The following is a 15,752-nucleotide window of genomic DNA, read 5'->3' on the forward strand; positions in this document are numbered from 1 at the left end:
TCATGGGTGGCCCACGAGCGTGAATGCAAAATCGAGGGGACCAATGAAAAATATTTTTCCGCGTCGAAAATTTCCAGGAAACGGGTATTTTTTTTATGAGCCATCCTGGTATCGTAATTTGGTGTCGTGTTTCTGAAATTAACGAGTCGAAATTGGTCCGGTAATTGAGTCGGTTGTTTTTGGAATTGGCTGAAACGTCACGCGCAATGACCGCTTTATACGCCTGATTAGAGACCGACCTCTATCACTAATGAGAGCAGTTGCAGTATTTTTGTTCGAATATATCCGACAAAAACGAAATTACTATTTATTTCCTGGGAATATCAACTGTTAGAATGTGTAATTGTTTCGTAGCACTCGTTTCAGCTTTGGAATTAACGAAAGACAGAACTAGAATCGATAAAAATTTAGCAATATAGACTATAGAAGAATAATGAAGTTGTATTATGTAAAAAAATTAGACGTTTTGATTCTAGTTTTGTGACTTTGTCGGTATAATAAGAATTTATAAAAGAGAGAAATATATTTACAATTAGTAATTGAATAAACAAAAGGACAGATTTATGATTGAAACGTGAATTTTGTATCTTCTTATTGGACTCATATGTATATTAAAAAAATTGTTTTTATTACAATTTTATTATTGTTTTTATTGTTTTATTGGAAACATTTATAGAAACCCCAATAATTGAATTTCAATTTTTTTCAATACGGTATTTAAAGGACAAAATGTATAATCAGGCATTTATTTTTATCAATGATATTAATATCAAAATTAAAATTAATTCCTTGAATATAACTACTATACAAATTAAATATTTAATGAAAAGTGACGTAATTTTTTAACAAAAACAAATATCTCAAAAAATACTACGTTCAAAATACTCGTAATATCTTTATATGTAAAACAATGAGAAAAATCGATTTATGTAAAAAAATGTTCTCTTACAAAAAAAGGTCCATACTTCAGTTACTCGGTTGCACACATAAAATTATGTGGTCAAAATATAGTCTCCCTTGCAGGATTCAACTTTTTCCTTTAAATTATTAAAAATTGTTTTCTTATAAAGATTTTCGAAATATCCAGATTTTCTATCTGTACGATATTAAATTCTTGCATATGAATTATCAGATTTTGTTCAGGAACTATAAATTTCTGTAACTATGCTCCAAATGAACTTATTTAATCAACGAGATAAAATGTATTTATTGCTTGGAACTTTATAAATATTTAATGAAATATAAATAAAGTGAAAGAACTGAAACGTCATTTCTTGGAAGAAGAAAATATTAGAGAAAAGTTCAACTATATAGAAATAGTCCAACATATTTGGCAAAGAGAATAATAAACTAATCAGTATTAAATGAAGTATTTGATCAAATTCGTTTGTTGAAAGACTTAGTCTAACATTTCTGGTTATATTATATTTCCAACACAATTGTTCTGTCGAATCAATAATTCTCTTTGCAGAATTATAAAAATATTGTTAAGCAGAGGCGTATTTAATTTAAATTAGACCAATTAAGAATATAACACCACACTTTACTAATAACACACTTTATCTGAATATTAGTATAAGTAAACATGTGAGCCAAAAATTACATAATGTGAAATCGGACAGTTCTCGTTCTAACATAAAAAAAGAGGATAAAATAAAAGGAAATACATGTACAGGGCGTTCGACCAATCCTGGGAGAAATTATAATGGGAGACTCTAGAGGCCAAAATAAAACGAAAATCAAGGATTCCAATTTCATGATGGAGGCTTCGTTAAAAAGTTATTAACGTTTCAAGTTTCGCCCATAGTGAATTTTTTTTCTTGAAAATGCGCAGGATTTCGGGGATATGTCTATTCACCAAACATGCTTGTGACCGACCCTCACAACCGAAAATAATTTTTCCAGAACAATTAGAAATTTTTTAATTTTGTCGAAGAATTTCACACCTTCTCGAATTTTTTTCTCGAAAATGATTAGGAATTCGGGAGTATGTCTATTGACCAAAAATGATTGTAATTGACCCCTGTAATCGAAAATAATTTTTCCAGAATGATTTGAAACTTTTCAATTTCGCCGAAAAATTTAGGCACCTACCCCCTATCGATTTTTCTTAAAAATTCGTTTTTGATTTTTAGTAATTTTATTTGACGCCCAATAAAAAAGTTGTCTAATAGTTTTTTGTAGGTACCCATGAGCTCTATCCTAGAAAAAAGTTTCATTGAAATACATTCACTATTGTAGGAGTTATGGCTGTTCGAAAATTGGACCATTTTTATGGGGGTTTTCTCATTTTACGGTGTCAAGGAACAACTTTTCGAATATTTTTAGAATTTCTACATATTCTCCACCAAAATACGCATTGTTTGCCGTTTGAAACGTTAAAATCGTCCGATCCGTTCAGGAGTTATGACATTTTAAAGATTCGCATGAAATTTCAGGGAAGCATTTTTGGCCTCACATTAGATTTTCGGTAAAGAATTTTTTTCTCGAAAGTGCGTAGGATTTCGGAGTTATGTCTATTCACAAAAAATGCTTATAATTGACCTCTGCAACTAAATATAATTTTTTTAGTATGATTTGAAATTTTTTAATTTCGTCTAAAAATTTCAGTACCTACTCGAATTTTTTTCTCGAAAGTGAATAGGATTTCAGGGGTATGTATACTCACCAAAAATGATTGTAATTGAGCCCCGCAACCAAAAATAATTTTTTCAGAATTATTTCAAATTTTTTAATAACTTTTTAACTAAGCCTCAGTGAAGAAATTGATATTCTTGATCTTCGTCTTATTTTGGCCTCTAGAATTTCCCACTAAAATTTTTCCCAGGGGTGGCCGAACACCCTGTATATTGTTCAGCTGGTTAGTGTATCAGCCACATATGTATAACATTACGAGTAGTATATCCACGTTGATACATTATTTTAAATACGTGCATCTTGTACCGCATAAATTTGAGTTCGCGCTAACAAATATATTATTTCCTCAACTGAGCTATCTCGTGAAGTAGAATAAGAACAATGCATTGTGAACTTTAATAAAACTATATAGTTTTATTGACTTTCTGTTTTCTTTTTAATCGAAAAAGCTACATTTTATATTTGTAAATGCAAGTGGAAGTTCTCTTTTGTTTTTTTATCGAGCTTATTATTCTTGTTTTACTGTTCAATAATTTCTAATTTATATATTAATTTATTTTATTATTTCTGTATATAATTATTCCTGATAATTTTATTAGGCTCTTCTTCACAGTAATAATAACAGTAAAAATAAATTGTGTATCGGTACTTCCAATGTCAGCAATTTTTTCAATTATTTATTGTCATTGTTGATTTTTTATACTGTCAAGACGCATACGGTATGTCAATCATTTGTAGCTTGGAATATAATTAATTAACTAATTTCCATTCCTTTTCATAGCTAATGAGACTTTTACTAAAAACAATTCATAAAGAAACCCTGATTGTTTAGTGTTAAAGTTAGAATATAAATAAATTATTACGAGAAATATTTTCTCTATTTTACGATGTAATATGCTGTTTTCCCAAAGGGCATTTATTAAAAAAAGATCATTTATCGGTTAGTTTAGCAACAACAGTATTAGATGGTTGCTTCAAGAATCTACAAACTTGAACGAGAGATTTTCATTAACAATATGGCAGGCACGTTATTCATCAACCGTAATAAATATTTACCAGGAAATGAATTGTCTCCATATGTATAGAACAACGTTATATAATTTAGCAAATTGAAGTGTTCGCTAATGTTTCGATGCCATAAATAATATTTCAAGTAGAGAAGAGAATTTGTATCGAGCGATTGTCGCACGAAAACATTTTTAACACATCCTTCCCTTCCTCTCGATATCGATTGTTTAATTCCTAAAACGAACGAGCGGATGTACTTTCGGTTAACGAACGCCGGCAGCTTAAAAAGTCGACGTTATTTGTTTGTGTAACTTTGTTTCTGTAACAAACGTAGATCTTCTAACAATGATACTGCACGTGCCGGTCATAATTTGTTCATAACAAAATTTAATAAAGTACAATAAACGCGCCCATAGGGGTTGCCCATTATTGTTAATCAATTTGAAGATTATAACACGCTTCAATTAATACGATATGAAGTTTCATTCCGTCAAAGTAAATTACATCGAGCTTTAATGGAGAAACGAGAGATCGATACGAGAATTTCAACGTGCAACGTCATCGAGAAGGGTTGCATTCGTTATAAACCTTAAAATGGAACTTCAAGGCTCCAGATATTCCAGATTACGAGTATCTGGATTCCTGTTTAATTAAAATCACTACTCCACAGCTTTTTATTTCACCCACATTCGACCGAATATTTAACGAATCGATAATTCTGTTTAATTATGCGATGGCAGTGAAGTGCTATTTATTTATGCATGTTGAATAATTTTTCGTTTATCATTATGCAACGCCAATAACGAGTCGATGAGAGGAATCAAAACATTTTGTTAATTCATGTTTTTATCTCCGCGTAGATCCATTTTAAAATAGGAAAGATTAATTTAAATCTATAAAAACATGTACATTATTAATTGAGTACATTTTCTCACCCACGAATATAATAAAGAATATAATAAATTTGTAACCTAATGTTTACAAAGCAGAACAAAAATTTGTTGATGCCAGCATATGTTTTTTGTAGAAAAAAATATTTTGAACGTCCTAAAACAGTCAAACATGGAAATGGAAATTGGCGATTTTCATATTTTATGTTTATCGTCGCATTACTATCTGAATAAACTGAATTCAACATAATAATATATACACATATATTTCTGTAGTATAAACATTATCATTCAAAGAAATCTCTGGGTAAGATTTCTTCTTGGTTATATTGAAATATTTTCCAATCTGTTTTATGAGTGCATTAATCCGGAGATATAATCTTATAGATTATTTTATTTTATGTTTGTTCGTCCTAAAAAAATAAATAATTTCATTCATATTACATACATGCATTAAATTAGATTAGATTATATTCAATTTATTTGATTTAGCAGTGCAATATTAAATAGAAAAAAGCATGGAAATTACCAATTTCGTGTATATACAATCAATCATTTTTTCGACAGCAAACACTACGTGTAATTTATAACTATAATGAAGTTTTATAAAATACAATAAGGCAACTAATAATAAAAATATCCAATACTAATCTACTTGGATCCTTTTGCAGGAATCCTTTGTAAAAACAACAATTTTGTTTCCTCCGATTTAACTAATTATAATAATATTGTAGAGATTTCAACGCCTCTATAATCATTCGTATTCGATGATTTTGTTCTTTAATCCTCGAACGGTGGGCCGTCTAGGCGACAAAATGGCGAGCACAACGTCCATTTTGAACTTAACCTAAACTTCCTTATTTCGCGTTTCAGTAAATGTTTTTGATTTAAGTTTCGTTTTATTGTATTTGTAAGCAGTTTATTCACTATACAGGGTGCACGGCCAACTCTGGAAAAAATTTGAATGGGAAATTCTAGAGACCAAAATAAGACGAAAATCAATAGTACCAATTTGTTGATTGAGGCTTTGGTAAAAAATTATTAACGTTTAAAGTTCCATAACAACCGGAAAATTTTTCGGCGAAAATAAAAAATTTCATATCATACTGAAGAAATTATTTTTAGCTAGAGGGGTCAATTACAATCATTTTTGGTCAATAGACATACCCCCGAAATCCTACGCATTTTCAAGAAAAAAATTAATTACTGAAAATATAATGTCTGACCATAACTATTTGTTACCCTGAAAATTGAAAAATTTCAAATCGTTCTAGAAAAATTATTTTTAGCTAGGGGGGGGTCAATTACAATCATTTTTGGTCAATAGACATACCCCCAAAATCCTACCCACTTTTGAGAAAAAATTCGTGTAGATGGACAAATTTTATTAATAATTTTTAACCATAATTTTTTTAATAACTTTTTAACGAAGGCTCAATCAACAAATTGGTATTCATGATTTTCGTCTTATTTTGGCCTCTAGAATTTCTCATTCAAATTTTTCCCAGGGTGGTCTAACACCCTGTATATTGTAACAGTAATATATATTTGTATCGTTATTTATTAAAAATTAGAATATTGCAACGCTGAAAATCGAGTTCTCTGGGTGAGGGTTAATCTACATTATTTGTTTCCCTTTTCTCTTTTTTGATCCGCAAACCGCGGATACGTGAAATCGCAGTCACTAATCGTGGATACGGTGGTTTCACTGTAATTACTACTTCTTTCTTTCCCTTAAGTCACCGCTGACATTGTAACGTTCTTCGCGACCATTTTGTCCACGTATTCTATAATTAATTTGCATAATTGAATGTCTGTCGGTGCCCGTGATGCACTATGCCCGATTAAATGTGAACCCGAAAACGACTAGGGTGGGAGTAAAACACAAGATTGGATGGAACGAGGTTTGGCAGACCAAACTCACGAACTTTCGCGCGTGTTACAAAATATGGCGCATCGGAAGCTATACCGACGCAGCGCAAAAATTACGCTTTCCCAAGAGATGAACGGTTCCCGGCTCGTTGGCGCCAACTTCCCTCAAATCGAATGAAGTACGGTTCACTTAACAAATTGGATTTTTAACTGAATTTTTCACCGGAGCATCTTTCTTAGTTTGGCGCTTCGAATTACAAGCAACAACAGTTTCTCGTTGACAACGACAGATTAGGATTACGGAACAAACATTACAGCATATAGACGCACGCTTTATTTGTTTTGCGAAGAGTACGTTCTGTTGTCACAAAAAATATCACGTTTCCATTTTCTTCGCGAAAAAGACACGGTTTGCTACGAAAAGAAGCGTGTCTTTTGTCACGAAAGCTAATAAGTTTGAATGATACGAACATATTTAATTTTATACCTCAACAATCGAGATGATTTAACTTTTCATATAGGTACAAAACTAATAAAAAATAATATCTTGTTGTTGCTGTTATGAAGACCCTTGGTTAATCTTATATATGAGATTTCTTTTTGTAATTTTTCGATTTTCTTCATCGATTAATTTAGTAATTTTATTGATCAGATTATTCTATTTGACAACAGTTAAAAGACTAATCAGAGTCAGAAAATAATCGTAAGAAACAGTTTCAAGCGGTGGGCAAAGAGTGTAATTTCCCATTTGAAATTTAATAACGCAATAAACGTCGTCGAAGGAAATTTTTTTCATAAACTGGTTGAAGTTTTTAGAATACCGAACTATTAGATGAGAACGACATGGCTCGAGTGCTATACATGCCAAACTTTAAACGCGTTTTCTACGAAAGTACGTCCACACGTACATTTTGTTTCAATGGTAAGCAAAATAACCAATTAACAGCGTAATTATTAATACCAAATTTGTAATTTGTGTTTCATCTTAATTATAAATAAATCATTTCTACCTTGCCACCCCATTTGCTTAACTTTAATTAAAACACAGTCTACGTCAGTAGCGTGTAATGCATTCCAGTGGGAGTTTTGATAGACTTTGGCAAGCCTATTTAAAGGTTAATTAAATTGGGTTGTGACAGAAAGCGTATATACCCACCATACATTCTCCGGTGATGCAAACGTCGGTGCCATCGGTGTAACATTTGGTGCCGTCTTCGACTTTGTCCGCGAGTTGGACGACGATGGTCTCGTCGCTGTCGAGCTGCAATGCCTCGGTGGCGTCGTGCGGAAGTGTCTTTTCGACGGACGTTTCCTCTCTGAAACGATTGCCAGTGTTCTCCAGGGATTGCTCGCCACGACAGATCAAAGCACAGGGCTTCGCTGGATCGTAATGCGGATACCATTTGAGTAGCTGCCCGCTGTAAGGTACGTCGTCGAATGCCGCGCATTGCTCCGCCCGGAAGTCGGTCGGTTTCTCGCAGGGCTGAAATCAAAGGCGTGGATTCCGTCTTGAAAAGATCCGATCGAACAACAGGGGAAGGGAAGATTACAATCGGGAATTTTGGTATAAGTTGCTTTACTTATCAACCCTCGAACGGTGATGGTCGAGTCACTTTTAATCATAATACAGTAAGGAGCAAAACCGAATACAGAGGAAAGAAAATAATTAGTATTATGTACAATATTCTGGTTTTTCAAAACAAATTTAACATTTGTGATATCATTATTATTTCACTTTGTACAATTTTTTTTCGTGTAGTCGGTTTTGCACCGCATTAAAATTCTCAGGATTAGGAACTGTAAATATAGATTTTGTGAACAACTTGATTATTTTTCAATTAAAATTGGGTTAATTTTAGTAAATTTGTAGTAAACATTTCAGATTTTAGTACACTTAATATTCTGTTATAAGTTGGTTATAAGGCCCACTGAAGGGATATGGACTGTGAGAAAAATATTGTTCAATGTCACAAGTGAATATTTCAAACAAATTACTATTTAACAGTGTTGTAACACGAGCTACAACTTCTCTAAAATGTAAAGATTAAAATTTGATTAATTTATTGAAAAATTTCTTGTTTAAGAATGTATGTTTGAAGAAAATGAACATCGATTTTAAAAAAGTAATAGATCTTCGTGGTTGAGAAGCTTTGAAAGTTTCGTGATAATGAAAGAGTGAGACAATAACATAGCCAATTCATAATACAAATTGAGTGCTATTATTGATTGCATTTGCTACGCCATGATCCTGAGTGGGGTCAAAACATGTCACGCACAGGCAGTGACGTTGCTTCAAAGTTACCCTCGCGCAAAGTGGTTGGTAAACGCTTTGGCTTCTGAATTGTGGCAGATGTAAACTTTAACTTTTGCAAGCAGTATTATTACAGCCATTGTTGGCGATAGAAAAATTAATATTCCTGTCGCCAAAAATAATTCTAAACTTTCACAAAAATGAGAACAATAATTAATACAAAGAATTTCTTGGATGACTATTTTCAACTTATCAGATTTTATGGAGGATTCATAACAGTTTATCCATGAGACAAAATTGTATGAAAAATTTGTTACGAGTTTCAAGTAATAGTTTAATCCCGAAACAGTTTAAATCTCTATCAATTGCAAAATTAATTTGTATAATAGTATGATGTCAAAGTTAGAAACTTTTCAAAATACGATGAACACTGATCTTGTTTTATTAACTCTTATACGGAAAATTTAACTCGTAACAGATAGATTATCATATTATTCGAGAGTAACTTGGAAGTAACAATATCTGGTAAATATACTGAATCGTTTAATTTGCTTTTAAACTGTGTTATTGACGTGACTATAGAATCATAGTAGATGGTGGAACGAAATTTTAACTAGTCTAAATTATTTACAATTAAAAATAAATGACATTCAATTCACCAATCCACTTTTAATTATTAATTTTCTATTGAATATCGGAATTGTGGCGCAATAACAACATTCCGCGATAATTACAGATATTAGTCGGTTTTTATTAAATAAAAACAATATTTTATCTCCCGTGTCTACCTCTTAGATCAGTCTAATCAGACTTTATACCTCTCTATCCTGAATTGGAAGTTGTAATTATTTGTAAGAGAAAATGCGTGTGTAATTTTGTGTAACTATAATATAAAATCGTTTTAACAGTATTAAAATAATTTCGTCCGACCGTTCGTTGAAATGCACACGAGTGCTTCGCCATTATTTCCGTGTTAGTTATCCGTAAGCTGTTAAACGAAGCGTGCCGGACGGCTTGGAAATCGCTTGAATTTTCACAAGGACCAAAAGCAAAGGCGTAGATTTCGTCGGAGCAGATCATTAACCAATTAGGTCGAACCGTTATCGATATTTTAAGATGTCCGCTTTCGCCGCTAACCGTAATCGCGTTTATTAATGTTCCATTTAAGTTACTAAAACGATAAAACGCTGATGGCGTCCCGGGCGGACTATGTTTTCCGTGTAATTTGCAGGCCGCCTGTAATTTAACCTCAAATTATTTAATTGGAACGATACGTGCTTCCACTGAATTACTTGCACGGTTCGCGTGCTTCTGTTGCATTTCGAAAACATTCCATTCTGCACCGTTTCGTCATTTTATACTCGATGGTTTAATTGTATCACCGATATTTCTGCGTTATCACTGTTTAATTGGCTTATTTCCACGATCGAAATAGTTTACTGAATTATATTTCAATGAAGACCCTTCGTTTCACTTACGTCTCAACTGTATTTAAATTCTGATTATAATTTCGTATTAAAATCCGTCGCTTCAAATAAGTTTGGAAGCACATTTTCAAATCATTTTTTTAATTATACAGGGTGTTCGGCCACCCCAGGGATAAATTTTACTGGGGGATTCTAGAGGCCAAAATAAGACGAAAATCAAGAATACCAATTTGTTGATGAAGGCTTCGTGAAAAAGTTTTTAACGTTTAAAGTTCCGACCGTACTGAATTTTTTTCTAGAAAACGGGTATGATTTCGGAGGTAGGTCTATTCATCAAAAATTATTGTAATTGACCCCCGTAACCGAAAATAATTTTTCCAAAACGATTTCAAATTTTTTTTTTCCGGCGAAAAATTTCACACCTCGAATTTTTTTCTAGAAAGTGGGTAGGATTTCGGGGGTATGTCTGTTGACCAAAAATGATTGTAATTGAGCCCCGCAACCGAAAATAATTTTTTCAGAATTAATAAAAAATTTTTTTTTCGGCGAAAAATTTAGGCACCTACCACCTGTCGATTTTTCTTAAAAAATCCTTTTTCAATTTTAGTAATTTTGTTTGACGCTCTACAGAAAAGTTGTCTAATACTTTTTTGTAGGTATCTCTGAGCTCTACTTCAGAAAAAAGTTTCATTGAAATATATTCACAATTGTAGGAGTTATAGCTATTTGAATATTGGATCATTTTTATGGGGTTTTTCTCATTTTTCGGGGCTAAGGAACAACTTTTCGAACATTCTTGGAATTTCTACATATTCTCCCTCAAAATACGCGTAGTTTGCTTTTTTAAACATTAAAATCGTCCAATCCGTTCAGAAGTTATGACGTTTTAAAGATTCGCATGAAAATTCGGGCATACATTTCTGGCCAGAAATTATATTTTCGGTAAAGAATTTTTTTCTCGAAACTGAGTAGGATTTCGGAGGTATGTCTGTTGACCAAAAATACTTGCAATTGATCCCTGCAACTAAAAATAATTTTTCCAAGATGATTCGAAAGTCTTTTTTTTCACCCAAAACTTTCAGCACTTACTCGAATTTTTTTCTCGAAAATGGGTAGGATTTCGGAAGTATGTGTGTTCACCAAAAATGATTGTAATTGACCCCCGCAACCGAAAATAATTTTTCCAGAACGATTTGAAATTTTTGAATTTAATTGTTAATAACTTTTTAACGAAGACTTCACCAACAAATTGGTATTCTTGATTTTTATCTTATTCTGGCTTCTAGAATCCTTTATTAAAATTTTTCCCAGGGGTGACCGAACACCCTGTATAGGATTTCATGATAACAATTCTTTTTTGGGGGGAATTATTTACTTTGTTTATTACTTGTTTACGAACTATTAACTTGCGAACGTATTATACTTCGTTTCGATGTGTTGTATGTTTGGTACAGGAATCTAACGTTATGCCTGTAAATTCGAAACTTTTCAAACATTAATAGCACGAGTTAAATTACAGGCTGATTTACGGTGGTATTTTCAAATTAAACGTTTATCCACTTCAAAAGAAAGAGAAGTAATTTAAAAGGAATAAAAATATTTACTAATTAGGTTCCATAACCAATAGTTGAAATTAGGTTTAAAAATAATGTTTAGCTGTATTTTACCCCTTATCTTATTTTCTTATTTTAATCTTATTTTACCCCTTATCAATATCTTGCACACTCCTGTACTTTATTTTCTTTTATTTCTGTACACATGTACATGCTTTCTTTAAAGTGCAATGAAGATGAATAAAAAAATAAAATAAATGAAACGAATGAAACAAACGAAATTAGTGAAACAAATGTCATAAATGAAACAAGTGAAGTACGTGAAACGAATAAATCAAACGGAACAAATAAAATAAATGAAACATATGATAGTGAGACAAATAAAAAATCAAAAACAATGAAATAAATATTCGAATTCAATAACGTGTGGCTGATGTGTTTTATTTTCATTAATTCAATTTACTGCTTACGCGCGTGATTATAAATATATCTTTTACATTAATGAATTATTTACGGATTTTTATTCTGTTGTCAAGCTAAATTGTTGCGACATTTTGTACAAAATTCTCGTAATTATGGAACGTATTCCCGACATTGCGTTACTTATCGTTTGAAATTAACGTAGAGAGTAAGGAAGAAGAAATTATTGGATGGGAAAAATAATTTACAACATTGTGTAATGAGGAGCGTACGGAAAATAGAGAAACTAGATTAAATCGATAGGTGTCTCCTTTACGCTTTCAAATATTCGATCATTCATAGTTCGCAGAGGTGAGTCAGTCAACAAACTGAACCGAACCAATGGCCGCTAATTATCGATGTAATTAACGGCTTCGTAATCAGATCACATATAACCTGAGGGCATATCGATTGTACGTTTTTCCTAGCATCCCGAGTTTACCTGGTTCGCTATCAAGTGAATGTTCTACAATGTAAAGTGCCTACGGTGGAGTATAATTCGACAGTTTCATCCATTTTCCCAGCCATTCGAACGCCAACGGATGCAGTAATTTTAAAACTAACCGAAGAAGCTTCGGTTAATTACGCAACTTAAAGTAATTTCACGGCAACGTAGATTAACGACGAATATTGTTGGAAGGTTATTCGACTCGTGGCAACCTTGAGAATTTTCCACCAAAGGGAGAACTTAATTAAAATTTACATTCTTTAATTTTATATCTGATTGCCTTTATCATTGAATTTCTTATTCCCGAGTCCCCTTTATTACTCTCCGCTCCAGTTATTTACTCCCCCTATTTATGTTAAACTTTTTATTTCTTAATAGACCAAACGGGAATTCACTTTTTTCTCTTTGATTATTTCCTAAAGTAATATCTAGAAAAGAAAATATTTCAATATTTCGACGTTCCTATCTTGCAAATTCTTTTCGGAAAATTATAACATATTAAAGTATTTTCTTTTCTATTGAATTTAGTACCAATCAATTTACTCACATGGATAATTACTCTCAAGTTTTTATTTTATTTTTCCTTATTTTAAATTCTTCTTTTCTTTATATTATTTTCTAAATTTCTTTTCCTGGGTGGATTACATCGCTCGAAGAAGGAAATTCTGCAGTATTACGGCACCACTTTCGAGCGATTAGTTTAAAGTTTATTCCCTCCTGCATCAATACTTTCCTCCGGGCGGAATTTAATAAATATTTCGAGTCGTAAGCTGCGCGTTAGAACGAAAGAAGACGTCGAGAAAGAGGATATAATTCGCTCGAAGATAGGATTAAAATAAATTTTACGCGAGATATGCAACGGATCGACGAAATCACGACAAAGTCACTGGTCGTGTTCACGGATCGGACGGATCGCGCGTCTGCAGTTTTAATTCCATTACAGAGTATCGAATTCTCTCGGGATACAATTAAATTATCCACCGATAGATCTTGATAGGGTGACAAGTTTCAGATTCGTGGAACAGAACTATGTTGCTATTCGTGTACAGGGGGAAACTTCAATCCATAGACGAAGTTAAAACTTTGTCAATGGATGTAAATACTAATCCGAGACAAATCTCTTCGAACTCGTGTACGGAATATCTCAACAAAAAACTAGTCACTTTCTCGTAGCACGATTCTAATAATTGTTGGAATCGATGGTAAAGAGAATAATTGCTGTTTTCGCTATTCAATTTCAATAAATAAATGTTAGGGTAATGTTCTTTCTTTGGCAATAATTTCTAACTTTCTTTCAATTAGTATTTTTACCACCTTCTGAAATTTACAAAAATTACATAATTCATATTTATTTCTAAAGATCAGTTATGTTATTTCTATGAAATGAGACTATTGAATTTAAAACTTGCCCTCTTTCTTTAGTCTTTGGCATTGTGATATTATTTTGTAAATAATCCTACTTCTTATAGAGTGGAAACACTTGAAAGTTTGTATTTATAATATTTGGAATATTTCAAAACTGTTAATTCTGAACAGGATGTTTTATTAAATTGTTTATTTAAGTTTGTTTCAATCGGTTGCCTCGTTTGTCGAATCTATTATACATACACAGCAATGTCGATACTAATTTCAATTATTCATTGAATATTCTATGCACCACGATAATATAAATCAAATTTAAGTTGGCGCCGATGTATACATTTTGATTAAATGTTTGCAATACGCGTTATCATATCTCCACTTGATACTGTCCTTCGATTAGTTGCTTTATTCGTTAAAAACAATTTACGTGTTCAGTGATGTTAACGTTATAATGCCTTCCATTGGACGGAAAATGAATTCCAATGTATGAATACACATTTTTCAAATTAAGGATGTAATTTTTCGAGAAAAACGTCTGAGACAAAACTTTTACATTTTTTGCGTAGAAACCGAATATGCAATAAAAAGTACCAGGTCCCATTAAAAAAAAAACGACTTCTGGTTTGAAAGTCCTATTTCCGGTTAGTACCATTCCATCATCATTCGATAGAGCGTACTCGAATTAGTTACTAAAATTTGTTATGTTTTCAAAAAATCACTCTCCAATATTTTAATAGGGGTGGACGGGTGGTCTAGGACACCCTGTATAATCGAAGATAAAATTAAGTGGACAAATGGTAGAAACGTTTGTCGAAACGTACTATCGGTGTAAATTTCAATTTTATTTATTGTACAATATGTATTCCATTGGTACGTAGCACGTTCAATTACTAATTTAAATTAACGTTAACATCACTGAGTACGTAAATAGTTCTTAACGAACAAAGCAACTAATCGAAGGACAGTATCAAGTGGAGATATGATAACGCGTAATGCAAACATTTAATCAAAATGTATACATCGCTGCCAACTTAAATTTGATTTATATTATCGTGGTGCATAGAATATTCAATGATTAATTGAAATTAATATCAACATTGTTGTGTATGTATAATAGATTCGACAAACGAGGCAACCGATTGAAACAAACTTAAGTAGACAATTAAATAAAACATCCTGTTCAGAATTAACAGTTTTTAAATATTCCAAATATTATAAATACAAACTTTCAAGTGTTTCCACTCTATAAGAAGTAGGATTATTTACAAAATAATATCACAATGCCAAAGACTAAAGAAAGAGGGCAAGTTTTAAATTCAATAGTCTCATTTCATAGAAATAACATAACTGATCTTTAGAAATAAATATGAATTATGTAATTTTTGTAAATTTCAGAAGGTGGTAAAAATACTAATTGAAAGAAAGTTAAAAATTATTGCCAAAGAAAGAACATTACCCTAATATTTATTCATTGAAATTGAATAGCAAAAACAGCAATTATTCTCTTTACCATCGATTCCAACAATTATTAGAACGACCGTTTTGAAAATGGGTGACAATATCTGTATCAAGTGATTATTAGATTCGATGAAAAACATATAGGCAGAGGAAAATCGGAGCATCGGAGCCACGACCTCGCGGCAACCCGTGAAACACGCGCGTGCTTCGATGTTGACATAGCCGGTCGATTTTCAACAACGGGGCCATCGAGGTCCCGTGTCACTTTCCGTGTTCTAACGAAGCTGATTAGCAACGGTGCCAATGGTAATTAATTAACGCGATGCGCCGGCTGTAATTTAGTTGGATCAGCAGCCGTGTGTTTCTGTTGCGATTACACAACGGCGC

The 15,752-nt window shown here is 32.3% G+C and overlaps 2 protein-coding genes across 3 annotated transcripts in view; one reads left to right on the forward strand and one right to left on the reverse strand.

Moving 5' to 3' along the window:
- Positions 1–15,752, forward strand: part of LOC143347045 (hydroxylysine kinase) — a 414,097-nt gene that overhangs the window by 97,732 nt on the left and 300,613 nt on the right. The window lies entirely within an intron of this gene.
- The window catches only part of Nolo (ADAMTS-like no long nerve cord), a 581,281-nt gene that overhangs the window by 92,500 nt on the left and 473,029 nt on the right, over positions 1–15,752 (reverse strand). For both annotated transcript variants that reach the window (XM_076775876.1, XM_076775875.1), the window contains exon 5: positions 7,564–7,890. In XM_076775876.1, coding sequence (XP_076631991.1) covers positions 7,564–7,890 — 327 coding nt within the window. The remainder of the gene's footprint in view (positions 1–7,563; positions 7,891–15,752) is intronic.

The sequence above is a fragment of the Colletes latitarsis genome, chromosome 10 (assembly GCF_051014445.1).
Source record: "Colletes latitarsis isolate SP2378_abdomen chromosome 10, iyColLati1, whole genome shotgun sequence".
Taxonomy (NCBI): domain Eukaryota; kingdom Metazoa; phylum Arthropoda; class Insecta; order Hymenoptera; family Colletidae; genus Colletes; species Colletes latitarsis.